This window comes from Petaurus breviceps, unplaced genomic scaffold, assembly GCF_028583685.1.
Source record: "Petaurus breviceps papuanus isolate PSGF00001 unplaced genomic scaffold, PetGlider_PUasm1.0 90317, whole genome shotgun sequence".
NCBI classification, from domain to species: domain Eukaryota; kingdom Metazoa; phylum Chordata; class Mammalia; order Diprotodontia; family Petauridae; genus Petaurus; species Petaurus breviceps.
The window spans coordinates 149,149-169,750 of NW_027187217.1; the positions used below are offsets into that span (position 1 = coordinate 149,149).

The following is a 20,602-nucleotide window of genomic DNA, read 5'->3' on the forward strand; positions in this document are numbered from 1 at the left end:
AGCCAGGTCAGCTCAGCTCATGATGCCTCAAAGTCAGGCTCCCTCAACAAGTCCCTTCTCTCTGGGCCTCAGTATTTGCCTCTATAGAATGGGGAGAAGAAAGGGCAAAAATGGCCTCAAAGCCCATGATACTAAAAGAGCCCGGAGAGTCAGCAGCTTCTATGCCCATGGCCCAGGATGTGGAGAGAACAGTAACTTAGTAAGAGAAGGGGAGGGGAGGAGGGGAGGGCAGCCCTTCGGGTTCAAGCCCCTATCAGGCAGGGCCACTTCTAAGGTCAGTATAACAAAGACCACAGAGATGAAGGGTTCCCTCGGGGCGGGGAGGGAGGGGGAAGGAGATCCACAATGGATATGCCCAGTGTAGCTAAGATAACAAGCAGGGGGCCTGAGGTGACCCATGGGGCACACAGGAACCAAGAAGAGGAAGAAACATTTGCTAGGGGTGCTCAGGGGCAGAGGCCTGCGAGCCCTCACTCCCAGCCCCTCCTGCAGGAGTCAGCCACTGGCTGGGGGACCTTATTCCCACCATGCTCAGCCCCCTGGTCACATCCAAAGCTCTTCTGGCTGCCCAGACACCTCAAGGCACTTCCAGAAGCCCCAGTGGCCCCAAGCTGCTCCAGGAAGTGAGAGCTCTAAGGAACAGTGACTTGTCCCCCCAAGGCATCCCAGAGACCCCCATGGTGAGGGGTCTCCACCCCGCTGCCCAGAGAGAGCGAGAGCCCCCAGGTCGGGCTGGGGGCACCTGCCTGTGGTCCCACACCCCACACTTACGGCCACTTGAGAACCAGCCGGGGCAGAAAAGTGCACCTCCTGCCCATCCCTGCCTCCACTGGCTTTCTTCAACATTTGTGCCCTCCCCTGCCCCACCCTAGGAGCCCCCAGGGGCCCCAGAACATAAGGAAGATGCTGCCAGAAGCCCCCGGGGCAGGCCAGATAAATAAGGGGAAATGATGCCCCTGAGAAAGCTTCAGTGTCTCCGTGGGAACTGTCAGAGACAATCTGGGCATGCCTCCATCTCCATTCTCAGCCTTCACTGGGTTTTTGTGAGTAATTTGAAACTGAAATTCCCCTATGCAAACCCATCAGTAACGGACACAGACCCTAAAGCAGCAATGCTGTAGATGCCCAGGCTCAGGGCTCAACACCAGGGCAAGGAGAGACCTGAGCCTGGCCACACCCAAGGACCCAGAGCCAGGAGACTTGTGGGGCCCTGGTCACACCCAGAGATACATGGGCCCCCTGCCATATCCAAGGGCCAGGAAACCTCTTTGGAGGCAGTTGTGAAAAAGTCAGCTCACTGGAGGCTCCTCTGTCCTCTTAACTCTCAAGAATTCGCTCCTTGATGAGCCCCCCCCCCCAGCCCTTCCTCCCCAGAAGCTCCTGAGAGTGGAAGACAACAAACAGAAGCCTTATTTGACCACTTAATTCACCCCCCCATGTAACCCCCAAAACAATTGGCCTAGAGAGCAACTATAATGTTAATGGAATAGAAGAGCTTACTCACCCATTAACAGGCATCACCTGGAGCCCATTAAGGGAAGCTTGCTGAGGGGAGGCTTGCTCACAGGGAGGCTTTCACACCTTTTGCTGATTTCCAATTAGGCCCTGAGTCAGGAGGGTTTTGATGCCCTCTGGCTCTGAGAAGGGTATAAATACTCTGAGTTGGTGTTTTGAAGTTCCCTGATCAAGATTCTGAGGTATGTTCAGAGCTCCCAACTGCTCAGATGTGAAGTCTCTCTCCATCCAGAGAAGTATGTAAGGTGTATAGTTGATTCAGTCAGTCGGAGCCCTGTCTGTTGGTCTTTATTTCTCTGCTTGCATTTTCTCTGAAGTTCAGGGTGCTGACCTTTTTCCCCTGAACTTGGTAAATGACATATGATTGATGAAAGCAAGATTGTTAACCCATTTCGAGTTACCTTCCTTTGGAAAAGTAGATCTAAGAACCTGTGTTGGCAGCCACCCTGGGGGCACTGGGGTGCTTGCTGCTACACCTGGCTGTGGCTCCATGACAGCAGAATTATTTCCTTCTGGATTCTTGCAGTATTTTGTTTATTTATTATTCTTGGAGTTTGGGGTTAAGGGATACAGCTAGTAAGTGTCAAGTGTTTGAGGTCATATTTGGAATCAGATCCCCCAGACTCTGGTTCTCTTTCACTGCACCACCTAGCTGCCCCATAGCATTTTCTCATTGACCTGGTAGCTCTGGAACTTGACTGAAATGTTTCTGGGAGTTTTCATTTGGAAGTTTCTTCCAGGAGGAGCCTGGTGGATTCTTTCCGTCTCTACTTTGCCCCCTGGCTCTAAAAGATCCGGGCAGTCTTCTTTTACAACTTCTTGACATGCGATGTCCCGTCTCCTTTCTTGGTCATGGTTTTCAGGTAGCCCGGTGATCCTTAAATCACCGACCTCTCCTCCTCCTGCTTTCCAGGGCAGCTATTTTTCCTGTGAAGTATTTCATATTTCCTCCTAGTTTTTTCCAGGCTCCTGACTTTGCTTTATGCTCCTGAGGTCTCGTGCGTTCACTAGCTCCCGCCTGGGCTTTCTCGTTCCCAGGCGTGCTTCTCTTCAGGGGGCCGTGCTGCTTTCCCAAGCTATTCACTCTTCTCTCGCAGCTTTCCTCCATGACTCTCACGTGGTTCTTAAGATCCTTCACTGTTATTGTTGTGCTGGGCTCTTTTAAAGCACCTCCTTCTGTAGCTCTTCTAGGATTCTTGTTGGATCTGTGTCGAATCTGCATTTTTCTTTTTGGAGGGCAATCGGGGTTAAGTAACATGCCCAAGGTTACACAGCTAGGTTGTGTGTGTGTGTGTGTGTGTGTGTGTGTGTGTGTGTGTGTGTGTGTGAAGTGTCTGAGGCTGGATCTGAACCCAGGTCCTCCTGACTCTGGGGTGGGCACTTTACTCACTGCGCCACCTAACCGCCCCTGCAGTTTTCTCTGAAGATCACTGTCCATGTTTTTGAGCTGTTCTCTTCTGGGTTTGTGTCCTGAGTGCTTCCGTCACTTCAGCAGTTCTTTACGGTCAGGTCCTTTCTTGTTTGCTCATCTTCCTAGCTCCTTCCTGACATTTGGACTCGATGTGAATGCAGGGGCCACAAGATCTATAGCCATGCTTACAATAGCCTCAGTATGTTATTGCTAGTCCCATTTTGCAGATGAGGAGAGTAAGGCTCAGAAAAGGGAACTGTCACCTAGCTAGTAAGCATCGGAGGTGGTATTCGATGACAATCTTCCTGAATAACCCTTTCTAGCTTTCCAGACTTCTCCCCCTTCCCCTGCCCTCCACCCCCACACTCTCTCTGACCCTCCTGGCTACTCCTTAAACAAGACCTGCCTCCCAGCCCTGGGCACATTCCCTGGTTTTCCCTCCTGCCCAGGATTCTTCCTCTCTATTTTTTCATTTGTTTGGGTCTGTTTAATAGTATCTTGATTTCTCATAAAGTCATTAGCTTCCATTTGCTCCAATCTGATTCTGAAGGAATGATTCTCCTCAGTGAGCTTTTGAAATTCTTTTTCCATCTAGCAAATTTGGCTTTTTAAGGCGTTCTTCTCTTCATTGGCTCTTTGGACCTCTTTTGCCATTTGAGTTAATCTATTTTTTAAGGTATTATTTTCTTCAGTCAGATTGTTGACTCTCTTTTCATAATTTTTTTGCATCATTCTCATTTTTCTTCCCAATTTTTCCTCCATTTCTCTTATTTGGTTTTCAAAATCCTTCTTAAGCTCCTCTATGGCTTGTAACCAATTCATATGTTTCTTGGAAGCTTTTGGTGCAGGAGTTCTGACTTTGTTGTCTTTCTCCTGTTCCATGCTTTGATCCTTTTTGTCCCCAAAATAGGAGTCTAAAGTTGGATTGTTCTACTTGCTTTGCTTCCTTTGCTTGCTCATGTTGCTATTCAATTACTTGACTTTTTAGCTCTCTGCCACAGTAGAATTCGGCTACCAGAGAGGGGAACTTTGTCCCAAATCGCTGGTGTTTTCAAAACTGCCAGAGCTATTAGTTGGATACCCTCTCTGAAGCCTCCAGAAGCTCTGGCACCTGGTCACACACCCCAGGACCTCCACCCAAGACAGCCATCCAGATCCAGGCAAGTTAAAGCAAGAGTGATTACCCCTCAAAATGGTTGCTTGGTCCCACTACAATCTGCAGGCCAGGAGCTCTGAAGCAGCCACATGGAGGTGGCTGCATGGCTGCCATGCCTCTACCACTTCTCACTCCTGAGGCAGAGGCTGGACCCACTCCTCCATCCCCACCCCAGTTCCAACAGAGTTCTACACTGACATCTCATTTTGCCTTTGGAATTTATGTGTTGATAATTCTGGAAACAGCCACAGCTGCCGGTGATCCACTCTCCCAAGGTCCTTTGTGCAGCTGTGGCTGGTCAGGCCCCCCTGGGGCTAAAACCAAGGCCTCCCCAGGGGGCTGTGCTCTGCTCCCAGCATGCTGCAATGGACCCTGGCTGCCGGACTGCCTTCAGCAGGAGATTTGTTTCTCTCTGTCAGTCTGTGGGTTCTGTAGCCCTAAAGTTTTAGAGTCACATTTTATGGGTATTTGAGGTGGTTATGGGGGGAGCTCAGGGAGTTTTCCTGCTTCTAAACCACCAGAGTTCTTTCTCTCCTCCTCTCTGTCTCCTGGTTTCCTCCAGTGCCAGCTGAAATCCCACTAGACACAGGGAGCCTCTTCTGCTCCTCCTCAGTCCGAGCGCACCATCATCACCACCAGCATCCTCTCTGTTAGTCACCTGTCATTCACCCTGTCTATGGTTTGTTCGTACTTGGTTGTTTGCACCTTGTCTCCCTCATTAGACTGTGAGCTCCCAGAGGGCAGGGACTACCTCCTGCCTTCCTTTGTGTCCCCAACACTCAGTACAGCTCCTGCCACATAGTGGGCACTTAAATTATTTTGACTTGACTTGACATCAAGGCTAGCCCTACCCAATGTATTGTCACATCTAGCTTTGTTCAGAGCCCAGATCTCAGTCCAGGGCCTCAGGGCAGAGAACAGGGGGACCACAATCCCTGACCTGGCCTGTTCTCACTGCCTCAGGTCAGGCTCCTGGCTCCCTGATTTTAGCTAAGATCTCATTCACCTGGGAAGGAGGCAGAGACAGCCGGGATGAGCCCACAGGAAATGCTTAATAATGCTTATAGACTGGAATTGTCAGATGTGGTAGCCATCTCTGGGGGTCTCTTATGGCTGCTGGGGGCAAGAGGGGTGGGGAAACTGCCTGTGAAGGAGCTATGTTCTGCTTGGCCCCAAGGAGGGAAACTGGGTGTGAAGAGTTGGCTCAGGCTGAGTGTTCAGCAAACACCTCCTAACCATGAAGGCTAACCCAGGATGGCCTCAGGGGCCTCAGGAGGTCCCTCCTCCTTGGAGGGGCAAGGTCAGCTTTGTTGGGGTGGGGGCTCCCATTTAGCAAGGGGCAGTCATTCCTCCAATCTGAGATTCTGTGATCCTGTGAACTCAGGGGTAGCCTAGGCTTGATCCATGGCCACACAACTCACTTCATTTCTCTGGGTCTCAGTCTTTTCACTGAGAATGATGCAAGAAAATTATGAAAAGAGAGTCAACAATCTGACTGAAGAAAATAATACCTTAAAAATAGATTAACTCAAAATGGGGAGGGTACACCATGTCCTTTTTACTGAGGTGACAGCAAGGGAAGCTAGCCTTCTCTGTAGATGGCTGAAGGAAGCAGAGGCCCCAGGCCTCACATTCAGAAGCCTCCTCTGGCCCCAGGTATGACTGGGAGACAGAGAAAGGACACCCTTCCCAGAGAAGCTCAAGCAGGTGCTTAGGGACCACTGGTGTGAGGAGCAGGAGGGTATGAGTCTTACAGGATGAAGACAAGCCATCCATCCCAAATTCACCATCTGCGGAGGCCCAGATGACACTCTAGACAGGCACAGTTTTTCTGAAAGTTCAATATACTGACCATTGCTAGACCTTCCCACCCCTGCTGGATTTGGGTTTTGCCTCCCCTATCCTGGGGTCTCATCTGGCCAGGCCAGGCTGTGAAGGGCAGCACACAGCCTCAGACACCAGCCCCAAGCCAGAACAATCAGCCCATCCTTAGAAAAGATGGCCTCACAGGCAGGGAGCTCAAGAGCCTCTGGCAGTCGGATTACATGCACACACCGGTGGAACCTCAGAAAGCAAGAGAAATAGCATTAGGAGCTATTTCCAAACAGTTCCTCTTTTCATTTGCATAGCTCATTTTCTCTGGTGCTTTTCTTTGGTCCAGACTGATTCTGGAGAAAAGAACCCAGTTTAGCCATGGCCTTCCTGCCTCACCCAGGCCTATTCGCTGGACGGGAATTACCAAGTCCTGCCTGGTACCTGTGGGTCCTCAGATCAGAACCTTCCAGCGAGGACAGCTCCCAAGCTCTTGGCTGACCACCCTCCCCTGCTGGAAGCAGTCTCCTTCGTCTCCTGATCCTGCTCCTGCTTCTGCCTGACCACTCCTCTGTGTTCAGGCCAGATCACCGTTCATCTCCCAGACATTAACTATGGGAACACCCCAAGACTCCTTCTGGGACCCTCCTCCCTTCTCCCTCTAGGCTCTGTCTCTCTCCAGGATCTCACCAACGTCCTGGTATTTGATCATCATGTCAGTGCATATGATTCCCATATCTGCACATCTAGCCCTCATGTGTCTCCTGATTCTGCTGCTTTTTGCCTTTAGGCCCCCAGAATCCAGTGCCCTGCACCTGGTGCCAAGTGGATGCTTCACAAGTAGTTAATGTGACTGGGTAATGACCTCCTGAGGCAGCCCCTTTCACCAACACTCATGCATACACTCACACACGTACACACTCCCAGGCATATATACTCATGCACACACACGTGTGCACGCATATGCACACACACACACACACACACACACACATACAAACACTCTCACACACACACCCTGTCCCATGGTCACTCATCCCTGAACCCTGCTGTGACCCCTCCCCTCAGTGGGGTTCCATGCAAAGGCTGCTCTCCCAAGGGACATTCCTTGGCTTTTGTGTCCTGCCAGTCACCCCATCTACCCTCCCACACAGTCCTAATTGCATACCCTCAATGCAGAGGGGCCCAAGCCTGGCACAGATATCGAGGGGCAAGAGAAACAGAGAAGGCAAATGGCAGCAAACTTGCCCACAGGGACTGACCTGGTCTGTGTAGACGAAGAAGAGGATGGCGACTGTGAGCTCCAGCAGGAACACAATTAACAGCATGATGAAGAACTGAAGGAGAGACGAGAGGGGTCTCAGAGACAGCAGGAGCCCAACCACCTCCCCGAACAAGGGAGCCTCCCCTCCCCCCACCTGCGGAAGAAACCAGCCCCTAGGCGCCCACCTGGGCTGTCGGCCAGCCTTGGCACAAGTTCCTGGTGTGACCTCGAACAAGTCCTTCTTCTCCCCTTCAGTGTGTGTGTGTGTGTGTGTGTGCATGCGTGCGCGTGTGTGAGCTTTAGAACTAACACATAATGTGCAACAGAGGGATGGACAGAAGGACAGAAAGATGCTGGACCACAGACGTTGGCCTCAGGCAGCCCGGCCCACCTGAGGGCTGGATATGCAGGAAAAGGGGCTGTGGCTTGTGGGTAGAACACAGGCAGGTGTGGGGGCTGGGGGAGGGGCCCTACATGGGGAGGCAGTGGCCCCCAGGAGCCGGGCTGCAGGCCCCTGTTTTTAGGCAGTTCCTTAATTTCCTCATGAAGGGCTTTTTCTTCCTTGAATAACAAAGGGATGAGGGTGGGCCAAGAATTCAAAGCCCAGGTTCACCTTCCCACCTCCCTACCCTAGGCCTGCCAAAGCAGACTGGCCAGGTCTCACGGGCAGCAGCGAGGTCAGCACCACGGCTCTGTGGACGGCAGTCTGGCAGTCAGTCTAATGCCTCTTCTCTCCCACACCCTCTTTCAGAGGCTTCCAGACACTGAGCTGGCTCTGGCAATGCCTTGGTCAGCCTCATTATCAATGTGCCCGTGCCTGGAAGGTGCACTGCCAAGGGGAGTGAGCTATCCACAGCGGTCAGACTTCTCCATTTGCTGGGCCCGCGTGTGGACGGCGCGGGGCTGGCTGGTAGAGAGCCTGGGTTTTCTGGGTGTTAATCGTGAGGCCCAAATCAGCACAAGCAGCACAGACTGATCCACACTTTGTTGCATCTCAGCTTCAGAGGCTGCCCTGAGGCACAGTCAGCTGCAAACAGAAAATCCTGCACCAACACTCCCTCCACTTTGGCTTGTAGCCTTTTCAGGTTGAAGAACTTCTTCTCATGCAGTAGCTGACCTTGATGCCATTTGGATGAACTATCCTGCTGGAAAACAGACTGCTGAAAGCATGGGAGCAAACAGCCTCGTTTCACTCTACTGGTGACTGGGACAGCATGAGAGCATCATCTATTAGCTAGAACCCGGGCAGGCATGCCATCAGGAACTGATGAACTCCAGGCAACCAAATTTTGACATAATTTCCCATAAGCCCTTGAAACTGACAGTATCAAAGGTCTTGGTCAGATCTTTGAATGTTGTATATAGTCCTCTGTTCTGCTCCTGGCATTTCTCCTGGAGTTACCAGGCAGCAAACACCATATAGACCATTCCTCTGCCCTTTCTGAAGCCACACTGGCTCTCAGGGAGATGACCGTCTTCCAGGCGAAGGATCAGCCTATTAAGGAGGACTCTGGCAAGAATCTTGCTGGTAATGACTAAGAGAGAGGACTCCCCCCACCCCTCCAAGATTGTCACGGGACAATCCATTTCCTTTACCTTTACAGAGATGGACAATGGAGGCACCCTTGAATTCCTGGGGGGATAACCCCCTCTGGCCATATGACCTGGGAAATTTCAGTCAGCTTTTGGATGAGCAATGAACCCCCTGCCTTGTAAATCCCAGCTGGAATAGAATCAATACCAGGTGCTTTGCCCCACAAAAGGAGCCTAATGGCATTCAAAACCTCTCCTTCACTTGGAGCTTCAGCTAGGGAGGGATTGACTTCAACCCGAGGTAAATAGTCTATGGCCCTGGCATTGATTGATGCTGGTCTCTTGAGAGCACTATGGAAGTGTTCAGCCCATCTCTCTAGGATCATGTCCTCATCACTAATCAATGTGGCTCCATCAGCTCTGAGTAGTTGAGATGCACCATAGGTCTCTGGCCCATAAATAGCCTTCAGGACATCATGAAAGTACCATGACTATCAGCACAGAACTGAATCTCATTTGCCTCCCTAGGGAGCCAAGAATCCTGCATCTCTCCAAGTTTTGTCTGTACTTTAGTTTTGATGGGACTAAATGCTGCCTTCTTAGAGACAGATGAACTGTCCTGCTGGTAAACCCTGTGGAGTTCTCCTTTTCATTTAAATTCATTCTGAATTTCCCCGTCGTTTTCATCCAATCAGTCTTGACATGGATGAGTGTTGTGACCCAGACACCAAATGTCTCCAAGTGCCCACTCCTTTTCTGCTCCACTGTTTCCAACTGTCCCTCCGAGTCACCAACAAACTGTTCCTGCTCAGAGACCTGTTGCATTCATTCTCCTGGTAGTCATTCTGCCTTGGGGCTGCTGCTTTTGTTGCACACTAATATTCAGCTTGGAGAGGATAAGTCTATGATCAGTCCAGCACTCTGCACGACACATTGCCTTCATCACTCTCACAACCTGTCTCTTCTCCTTACAATCACATAGTCTATTAAATGCCAGTGCTTGCTGTGAGGGTGCATCCAAGAAGTTTTATTGCGTTTAGGTAAACAGAAGACAGTGTGGGTGATGAGGTCATGCGATGCACACGTCTTCAGTAGTAAGTGACCATTGCTGTTGCTGTTTCCAGTTCCATTCCTCCCTAGGACCCCCAGCCATGTCTAGTAGTTGGAGCTTACTCTACCATCCGAGTCTCCCAGAATCATAAGCCTGTCTTCCTTTGGCACCTTGAAGATAAGGGTCTCCAGGCCTTCATGACATTTTTCTTTGGCCTCATGGGGGTTTGTCATGGGAGGAGCATAGGCACTGATGATGTTGGCGTGACGGTTTCCTGCAAGTGGCAATTCCATTGCCACGAGTCTCTCGTTCTCTCCTTTTGGTAGGCATACAAACTTGTTGGCTTAGATTAGATTTGATCACAAAGTGGACACCAGCTTCCCAGTGCTCCCCTTCACTGTGGTCACTCCAGAAAACCGTGTATCCAGCTCCGACTTCATGTGCCAGCTTTGTTTCACTCAGGGTTGCTATTTGGATGTGATACCCGCTGAGTTCCCTTGCAGCAAGAGCTGTTTGTCTTTCAGGTCTGCTGGATTTTGTGTTGTCTAAAAGTGTGCCCACATTCCATGTGCTGATGGTGAAAGGAATCATCTTTGCTGGAGTTTTTGTACATAGTGAGTGACTGTGTGTATGTGTGTGTGTGTGTGTGTGTGTTGACGGCAGGGTGGCATCCCTGCCTGCTGCAGTAATCAGGTCAGGGTTGGGTAAGCAGACACTTTTAGGGCACCTTTCCTAGCCTCTTCCTCACACCAGGAGGTGAGCAGTGCTCAGACACCCAGGGGCTGCTGAATGCCACTGCTGCTGCCAGTAAGAAGACGACCCTGTGGCCTGGACCACCTGTGTGCTGGGTTGTGACCACAGCTCCCAGCATTCTCACCTGCTGTTTCCTCACTTGTCTGTCACCACAGGACTTTCAGATAGGTATAATAGTAAAATGCCATGGCTGATGGCTTCTGACTCGTGCCTAAATTGCATGGAAGGGAGGCAGAGTTTCATGAAGCTGCCGGCCTCCCTCTCTCCTCCACAGTCATCACAGCCCAGTGGCAGGACAGGATCAAGACAACTGGTGATGGCTCGAGATGCCACAGGTGACCTTGGCGGCCTCGGTGTCTAACCGAGCTCTAAGCACTCCACAGTGCCTGCTTCAGCTACCTTCATGGCCGTTGGAACAAGCTGTCCTCCTCTGCCCATTCCACCAGGGGAAATCTTCACGTACTTAAAGGAGAACCAAGGGCTTTGAGAGCCCTTAGTTACCCTCAGCCTGGTTTAGCCCGTCTGCTAACGGTCCGCTGGGGCATGGCCACTACCCATGCTACAGGTGAGTCGGATGGACCCCAGAAGTTCATGGGCAGCCCTGAAAAGGGCTCAGCCCCTCTCACACAACAGCTGCTAGTCTTCTCTGAACACACCCCATCCCCCACCCTGGGCAGTACGCAAAGTCGAGGAATGGGCACAATCCTAAGGAAAGTAGAGGCCCCCCCAAGAGAGGAAAGGCGAGTTGTACTGATAGGTTAACACAGGCTCTAGCTCTCATTCCTCCTTTTTCAGCAGCCCTTCAAGGAGCAAGGAATGAGGAAGATCCTGGGTTCAGACCCCGCCTCAGGCCCCGTCTTGTTCTGTCTCAGTTCTCTCATCTCCACAGCCTCCAATGCCCCTCCAGCTTGACACGGAGGGCAGAACCCAGGAGCCCAACCACGTCCTGCACAGCCTGCTGTGTCCCTGCGTGGCAGCACCTCCCTTAGGAAAAACAAAAGCCACTCCGAACTGTTCCCACTTTAAAGCTCCGTGACTTAGATGAACAGGCCTCATAAAGACCTTCCTGTGCGTGATTCCCCGAAAGGCCTCTCAGGCTCACGCATTAACAGGTAAGAGAACATAACCAGAGAAACACTTACCTTTTTAATTATCTGTGATTACTGTTTCATGAGAAGAGGAACATACACATCTCCATCTCTCCAAATCTTTCTTTCTCCACAGCTTCCTTTAGGAACTGGTAGGACCCAGGGTCCCCATGACCACCAAGGGACAAGCTCTGACCACCCCCTTTCTCAGCCTTCCAGACAAGGAGCACTCTCTAGCAAGGAAATGGGCTGCTTTGGGCAGTAGTGAGCCTTCCGTCATCTGGCTGGGGATCAGACTAGAGGACCCTGAGGTCTCTCCTGGCTCTGGGGTGCTAAAGAAGGGGAGACGCGATGATTCCTGGACTGTCATCACCCTCAGTGGCCAAGGGAGAGCGCCTTCCAGCCCAGGCTGTTCCCATCCCCCCTCTCAGTCATGTCCAGTGGCTTCCTCCTGCCTGCAGGATGGCTTGGCATTCATCACCTGCCCCCCACACACTCCCTCTTCCAGGAAGTGCCTCTGGCCCTCCAGCTGTCTCACGTCTCTGGTCCTGGAAGGCTGGCCCTCCTCTGCCTTGATCACTGACCTCCCCAGCTTCCTGTCAGTCCCCTGTCCCTTCCCTCTGGGGAGTCCCCCCAGTGCCCTGCTTACAGGCTTTGTCCAGAGGGTTTGCAGGCTGCGCTCCATGTGACTGGGAGCTCCTTGGGGCAGGGGCTGTCCTCTGCCCTTCTCGGGGTCCCCAGCTCTGCCTGCACACAGTAGGCCCTTAATCAATGCTTGCTGACTTGTTCTGGGTTCCTTCTCATTGGAGATGCTGGACAGGATTCTTTCACAGGCTTGGTCTCTTCCTTCTCAGAGGCTCTGTGGTTCCAGGATGAGACAAGTTTGCAGCCCCAGCACTGGGTCTTCCGTTCACTCGTGGCCCAGGAGCTGCTCCTGGCGGAAGCGGGGGCTCAGAGGCTGGGGTGGGGCCTTACCCTGGCTCTTCCTGGTGTGGGCCTGAGCTCCAGACCAGCTCCTCGGTCATGTCCTTCAAGCAGGCCCACCATGCGCCTGCGCTGACCTGGTCCTTCTAGTTGGCGGATGGGGCAGAGGGGGTCGTGCTGCCATGGTCAGCTGCCTCTGACCAGGACGGGAGAGTACCAACATGGGCAGAGGGATGGAGGTGCCAGAGCCCTTCCCGGCACCACCTGCTCCCCTGGAGCCGGCAGATGGCCCTGCATCCTGAGGGCCAAGGAAGGATCTTCCAAATGCCAACTGGCCCAAGTAGCCCCAGCTGGGCTTGAGTGGCCACAGCCAAGTTGGGGGCAGGGACACCATGAAAGAAAGCAGAAAAGGGCAGCTTTCTTGTGACCAGGCTGCAGGAGGAGGAGGTGCGGCAATGGGCTTCCCGTCCCAGGCTGGGCCTCTCTCTCAGCCTCCCCACAGGGGCCAGGTGGGCCCACCTGCCAAGAGTCAACTGGGCTGGTCTTACCCCAGGGGGCTGGAAGGGCCACCCAGTATACCTACTTCTTTTTACTACAGAGAACTGAGCCCCAGACCAGTGAAGTCATGTTCCAGATCTGTCAGGTAAGGAGGAGCAGAGGGGAGGGTCCCACAGTCTCCCCTGGATACAAATCCAGGATTGCCTGAGCTGCTCCAGAGTCTGGGGGAGACGGAAGAGTCCCAGAGAGACAAAGGGCACAGCCTGTTCCAGGGGGGAGGGTTACCCAGGCTGTGCCAACCACCCTTGGAGCTCTGCCTCCATCCTTGGGGGCCCCCAGGCCCCACTCATGGGCAGGGTAGACTCTTCCCAAGGGTTCCAGCACCTGCTTCTGGCTTCTTTCTCCCTCCTCCAGCCAGTAAACATGCTTCCCCAAAAGCCACCCAAAGCAAGCGGCTCACAAAGGAGGGTCTTGGAAGGCGGAGCTCCCTGTCTGGTTTCCTACAGACCCCCAGACGTGGGAGCATGGAGACAGGGAGATTTAATTCAAGTCTCAATGTGGGAGAAGGTTTCTCTGCTGCACCCCAGGCCATGCTTCCTTCCCCGGGTGCCTCTGTCCTAGGCCATCACCCCATGATCCTCTCCTGCCCCGCCCCACACACAAGGCCCACATCCTCCTGCCTTGAGTCCTCCCTGGCTCCCCTGGCCCGGGCCACCCAGGGCCAGCCCCAACACTCACACTGAGAAGCAGGCATTTGTTTTCCTTGATGGCTCCGATGCAGCCCACGAAACCTATGGCCATGACGAAGGTGCCTGTGACAATAAGCAGGTTGGCCGCAGAGAGCGAAGGGAAGGAGGGTGACAGGGTGGCAAAGTTGCCCTGCGTCACAGCCAGCCAGATGCCCACACCGAGAATCCCGCATCCTCCCAGCTGGGGGTGGCAGAAGGGAGAGAAGAGAAGCAGAGTCAGGTCGGGAGTGCAGACCCCAGCCCACTTCTGCCGGCCCCCTGTGGGGAGCAGAACTAGAAGAGACGTGACCTTCCCACCTGCTGCAACTCACACATAGGCTACCCCTTAAAGGGGCGGGGAGGCGCAGCTAGGGAGGGGGGGCCGCCCAAATCTGGGGCAGGGGCTGGGAGGGGGGGACGCCCAAATCTGGGGCAGGGGCTGGGAGGGGGGGCCGCCCAAATCTGGGGCAGGGGCGGGCTGGGGGGAGGGCAGGCCAACCGCTCCTCTCACCTCCTCCAAGAGTGACCCTAGAGCCCAGCGCCCTTCCTCCATCCCACCCCAAATCCTTGCACATCACCTGCGACTGAGCCTTACAGTTTCAACCACCTCTGGTGAAAGTTTCCAAATGGCCCAGCTTCTCCCTGCCTGCACCCCTGCTGTGCACAGCCCCACAGCAGTGCGCTACCCTGTGGCCATCTCCCAGGCCCTGCTCAGGGACCCTCTCCTCCTCCGCGCCACATGACTAGAGTGAGGCTGGACCCACTAGCCAGCAGAGCATTAGACCACATCCAATTTTGTCCCCTGCCTTTGCACTGAGCGCGGGTCCAACCTGCATGCAGCAGCTCCTGAGCAAAGGGATGTAGAAGGAGAAAACCGCAGCTGCCTCTCTTTGGCAATATGCTTTTCCCCAGTCAGCCCCATTATACAGGTGAGAAAACAGAAGGAGTGGAGAACTGAGGGCTGCGTGACCACTGGCGCGCAAAAGGGCCAGGGCTCAGTCTTCAGATTCTAGAGCCAGCTTCTTCCCGCCTTCCCCCCCCCACCCCGCAGGGGGCAGGTTGGTGCCTCACGTGGAAGCTTTCCCACCGGCTCCCCGCCCCAGAAAAGGTCACCTCTCCCCAAAGGTGTTACAGTTCGTGGCCCCCCTGTTCCGACCTCACACACCTGCTAGGAGCCCTGGAGGAGGGGGAGGAGGAAGAGAAAGGAGACCTAAGTCCTGCTGCAGATCTGACTCACTGTGTGACCCCAGGCAGGGCATTTCCCCCTTCAAAACTCAGTTTCTCCACCTGTGAAATGGGGGAGGGGGGTACTTTATGCTCTGCTCTGCTGTGTTCTGCCCTTGCCCTAACAACATTCCACGGTTATTTCTTCGATAATGACAATGAATGGGCTGCCAGTCATTTAGGATTGTGAAGCGCCAAGGGCAGCTGTACCAAACATCCCCACTGAAATGTTTGTATTCCCAGGGGCTGAGTGATCTCTTCATGCCCAACACTGCCACTAGGCGCTCCCCCATCCCCACCCCAGCCAATCCCCACTTTGGAGGAACCACGGGAAGGAAGACTGCGCGGTCGCTTTTGCGCGAGGGATCCCCGAGCTCCAGGCTTTCTCTTCCCCTCCCCCACCCCGCCCCGGCCCTCCTTAATGGCTGAAAAGCTTCATTGAGTTTCCTAATTGCTCATTATTACAAAAGTCAATTTAAGAAACCAACAAAAAAGTGAAAGGGAGAATTCTGGGTCTCACTCTCATCCTGACCAGCTTGGCAGCCTCGAGAAAGGGATGGGGGAGGGGAGCTGCAAGTTCCGGCCCTGGTGTTCGCCAGCCTGGGTTCATGCACAATCCTTTTCCAAATGCTAGTGTGTGCCCTAGAGTTGAGTCGAGCCACCTGGGGGCACTAGGCCTGGAAGCAGGAGAACCTGAGTTCAAATCTAGCCTCAGACACACCCTAGCTGCGTGACCCTGGACAGTCACTTAACTTCTGCTGGTCTCAGTTTCCTCATGGGGATAATACTAGCGTCTCCCTCCCAGGGTTGTTGTGAGGGTCAAATGAAAAAATATTCATAAAGCTCTTACGGGTGGCCAGGTGGCTCAGCAAGTAAGAGCACCGGCTCCAGTGTTGGGATGACCTGGATCAAATCCGGGCTCAGATACTCAGCACCACACCCAGAAATAACTGGCCGTGTAACCTTGAGCAAGTTACTTATCCCCTATTGCTTTAAAAAAAAAATAAAATAAATAAAGCTCTTAGCACAGCTACTGAAATAAATGCTAGTTGTGATGATGATGCTGGTGATGTTGGATGTGGAGGTATCAGGGGCAGGTCTGGGGAGAGGTCAGACGGTGTGAACCCACCCAGCTAACAACCCAGGGGTCAACATGAGCCGGCGACCATGCCTGAGGCAGAGTGTCAGGAACCAGGGCTAGGGAAGGTATTCCTAAGGGGAGACCTGAGCATGTTGGCAGGCAAAGGAGAAGGCGCTTATAGAGACTAAAGACGAAAGCCTTGGCAGGGAGGAGAGGACAAGAGAGCTGGGGAGCAGGCTTCCTTTGGAGGAGGGGAGATGATCTGCTGAGGGCGATGGGGCAGGGCTGGGGGGAGAAGCAAGGAGAGCTGAGATGGATGTGGGAGAGGGAATCAATGAGAGATGCCCTGGGTCGTCAGCCCCTCCGCAGGCAGAGGGAAAGGCGGGGCAGGTGCCCTCATTCAGTCACAACAAGGACTGCAAGTCTCCCCAAGGGAACATCCATTCTAGCTCAGGGCAAGACGCACACCAAGAAAGCCATCCAGGCATGACTCCTTTCCTCGAGGCTGGAGCTCGAGAGGGAGCAGACAGGGCATTAGCCTCTGGTCCCTCCCCAGGTGCCTTTCTCGGCAATGTTGCGGCCACTCTCATCTCCTCTCTCCCCATGCCCACCTCAGAGGTTTTCGGTCCTAATCAACTTTGCTTCTTTCCTTCCTTCCCATCCTCCCTCTCTTCCTCTCCAAGAAATAGGGAAACAATGCCTGGTGGGAATGGTGCACAAACAATGCCCCCTTCAGACTAGTCTGGTCCAGGGCCCTGAGACTTCTGGGGCCAGCAGAGCCCCATCAGCTGTTGCCCAGAAAGGCTCCTCTAGGTCTCATCAGTGCCATGTGCAAGATATCCCAAGAGGCCAGGGTGGCGGAAGGTAAGGAGTGCCAGGACTCCCGTCATCCTGCACTCAGAAGCAGACCTTTTGCAAGGGCCCCGGAGTGAAGTTTAAAACCTCCAGGACAGGTGAGCCTTCCTGGTTAATCACAGATTGACACCAGGTAGAGCCAGAGTTAATTCAGCTCCTAGCAGGGCTCTGACCACACAGGTCTACTAGCAAAAGGATCTCTGTCTGTCCCTCCCTCCCTCCTCTCTCTGTCTCTCTGTCTGTCCCTCCTTCCCTCCTCTCTCTGTCTCTCTGTCTGTCCCTCCCTCCCTCTCCTCCTCTTCCTCTCTCTCTCTCTCCCCCTCCCTCCCTCTCCTCCTCTTTCTGTCTTTTCCTCCTCCTCTTCCTCTCTCTTCCCCTCCCTTCCTTTATCCTCTCTCTTTTCCCTCTCCCTCTCTCCCTCCTTTTCTTCCCCCCTCTCTCCCCCTCCTGTGTCTCTTTCTCTTTTCTCTCTCTCTCTGTCTCTCCTCCCTCTGTCTCTCCCCCCTTGTCCTTCCCTCCTTCTTGAATCTGGATTTGAACTCAAGTCTTCCTAGCTCCAGGCCCAGCTCTATTCACTGTGACACCAGCTGCCTTCATGTCAGAAGGTGCCTGAACTGAGTGAGGTTCTCCTAAGCAAAGATGAGGAGGGAGTGCATTCTAAGCATGAGGGGCAGCCTCTGCAAAGACTTGGGGATGGGAGATGGGCTGTCAAGCAGGGAACAGTTAGAATAGAAGAACCATAAAATGACCTTCCAGTCTCCAGGGGTCCCAGCGAGTGGGGGCTAAAGTCACAGTGGAGCCAGACCTTGGACATGTGATGCCACTCATCTCACAAACAACTCCTGAGCCCCCTGTCTGCCCTTGGGAGTCCTTTGGCTGAGTTCCAGCCAAACACCTCGGCCAGGACAAAGACAAAAGTCTGTCAAGGAAACAAGCTTGGTCTGGAAGCTCCTATGAGCCACACCCGGACGCCCTGGGGAACAAGTGCCCACCTACCCACTCCACCTCTCCCCCAGCTCCTTGGCAAGAGGACAGCAACACTGGGGCTCACATCACCAAGGCAGAAATCAGGGAGGGCAGGTCGCTCTGTGTTCTGCAGGGGAGATGTCCTGTCCCTCCCTGGGGTGTGTGGGCTTGGGATCGTGGGTGTGCACTCACATACACACTCATACAAACACACACACACAAGCTCACACACACTTATACACACAAACACACCTGGGCTCCCTTGGGGATCCTAGGCAACAGAACCTGGAGCTTTGGCTAGAAGGGCAGGTGGGTGATACAAAGGAGAGAGAGGAGAAGCAGAGATGGAGTATTTTTTTCTCTGCTCTTCAGGAAGCCCCTTGGGGCATCTGGCAGCTGTCCACAGCCAGCTAGCTCTGACATTTGAGGCCAGGGCAAAGCCACAATGATTCCCCCTTCCTTGAACATCGAAGGACTTGGCGTCTTCCCTTCCTTCCCACCTTCGGCTGCTGGTTGTCAAAGCTAATGCTCAGAAGTGCATGGATGAGCTGAGCAAAGGGGAGGGGCCTGAGGTAACATTCGGGGGTCAGCGGAAGGAGCCAAGGATGGTAAGCCTGGAGAAGAGAAGAGAGGATTCAGGCTAACACAGTGGCTGGATTCAGGGATTGGAAGGGCCCCTCCATGGGAGGGGATCCCATGTGGGAGAGACCAGGATTGTTTGGCTTGGCCCTAGAGGATAGGGCTGTTGTTTTTAAGAAAAGAAAGCACATTTCAGTTTGATGTTAGGAAAGATGTTCTAATAACAAAATCTTCCACCACCACCCCCTGTGGCCTTGAGGGACAGCCACCCACCCTCCACTAGACTAGGTATTAAAGCAAAGGCTAGAAGACCATTGGCTGAGGCTGGTAGATGGGGGGAGGGGATGCCTATTCAGCTACAGCTTAGCTGAAAGACCTCAGAGTCCCCTCCCAATCCTAAGACTATGCCTCCCATCTGCTCACAGCACTCAAGGCATGGAGACAGTGGGGCCGGCGGGGGGGAGGGCTGATCCCTGGTCCTCAAGGTGCTACAGAATGGGAGGCTTTCAGGGGACTGAGGGAGCTCCAGCTGTCAGACATTAGGGCCACCATAAGCCCCAGCTTTCCTTACTCCAGACAGTGAGCACGGGACCAGGGAGGAGAGGATGGAGTCAGAGAGAGGCCGTCAAACACAAGTGGCCAATGCTAATACACCCCCCCAAGGTGCTTCCCAGTGGGAGGGTGGAGGTTGCCCACTGGCAGCAAGGGTGCTCACCTTCAAATGTGTCAGCCCCCACCAAATGGGAGAGAAGGCTGGCATGGGCGGGGGGTGGGGAGAATGTGGTTAAAGGCTCTGATCCTCTGGTCAGTAGCAGGTAAGAGACAAAGGCCTGGCCTCTCGTGTGGCCCTGCCCCTCTGGAAGTCAGTGTCCATGGACTGTGGGTGGAACAGGGGGACCTGTCTGCATCTAAGACCTCTGGATCAGTCTAACACCTGGTCTGAAGCATCTCTGGGGATGCTGCTGGTTTTGAAAGATGTCTGGAGGAGGCGGGACTCAGTCAGTCAGTCAACAAGCATTTCCTAATCACCTTCTCTGCCAGACCCTGTGCTAGGTGCTGGACACACAAAGAGGAGCTCAGCATGATGGGGAAGACAACATACAAAGGGCTTAGTGTAGACAAACACAGGCAGCACTGGACATGGTCCGCAGCTGGGGGCTGGGGAAGATGGATGAAGTGTGAATGGGGCCAAGAACGTCAGGACATGGGCACAAGGAGGGGGGTGTTCCAGGCCTGGGAGACCATCACAGGAAGCACCTGCAACTGAGGGATGGAGGGTCCAGTTTTTGCAGCAGCCAGGAGGCCTGGTCACTGGATCAAAGACTGGCTGTTGGTGACTGAGGAGAGCGGGAAGGGTGGAGGGCTTGGAAGGCCAAATGGAACATCTTGTACTAGACCTTGGTACAATAGGGAGACTCTGGAGTTTACAGAGTAAGGAGTGGCATGGTCAAACCTGGGCCTTAGGAAAATCACTTTGGTGGCTCAGTGGACAATGCACTGCAGGGGGGAGACTGAGGCAAGTGACTCCCCCCTGCCCCCAGCAGCTCCTGTCATAGTACAGGGGTGAGGTGATGAGGGTCTGCACCAGGGCACATGCAGGGCAGAGTTAGAGGAGAGAAGGAGGGGTGTGCAATAGATGTCGCGGAAGGGCACCTGACTGTGGCAACAGATTGGCTGCAGGGAGAAGAAGCTAAGGGGTCAAGGCCGACACTTAGCTTGTGAGCCAGGGTGCTTGGCCCAAGTCTGGGAGAGGGGAGGGCTTGGGGGAAAGAGAATGACTTCTGTTTTAAACATGTTGGGTTTCAACTGAGTTTTGATGTTCAAGACGTCCAAGAAGCACTTGGAGTTATGAGACTGGAGGTCAAGAACAAGCTTGTTAGGACAAATAAACCTGAGAATCATCTGCATAGAGACGGTCATGAGAGCCACAGGAGCATATGAGAGCGCCAAGTGAAGTAAGAGAGAGTATGGACACGTGATTAGAGGGGGTGACCTGGAGGAGGATCCAGCTAAGGAGACAGAGGAGGGGGAAGAGCAGGGGAGGGGAAGAGACAGAGACAGAGAGATAGAAAGACACAGAGAGAGAGGGAGAGAGAGAGACAGAGAGGGGGGGGAGACAGAGGAGAGAGAGAGGGAGGGAGAGGGAGAGAGAGAGAGAGGGAGA

At 53.6% G+C, this 20,602-nt stretch overlaps 1 protein-coding gene across 3 annotated transcripts in view; it reads right to left on the reverse strand.

Moving 5' to 3' along the window:
- Positions 1–20,602, reverse strand: part of TSPAN4 (tetraspanin 4) — a 70,024-nt gene that overhangs the window by 9,199 nt on the left and 40,223 nt on the right. For all 3 annotated transcript variants that reach the window (XM_069107892.1, XM_069107891.1, XM_069107890.1), the window contains 2 exons: positions 13,744–13,935; positions 7,157–7,231 (listed from right to left, as the gene is read on the reverse strand). In XM_069107892.1, the coding sequence (XP_068963993.1) occupies positions 7,157–7,231; positions 13,744–13,935 (267 nt within the window). The remainder of the gene's footprint in view (positions 1–7,156; positions 7,232–13,743; positions 13,936–20,602) is intronic.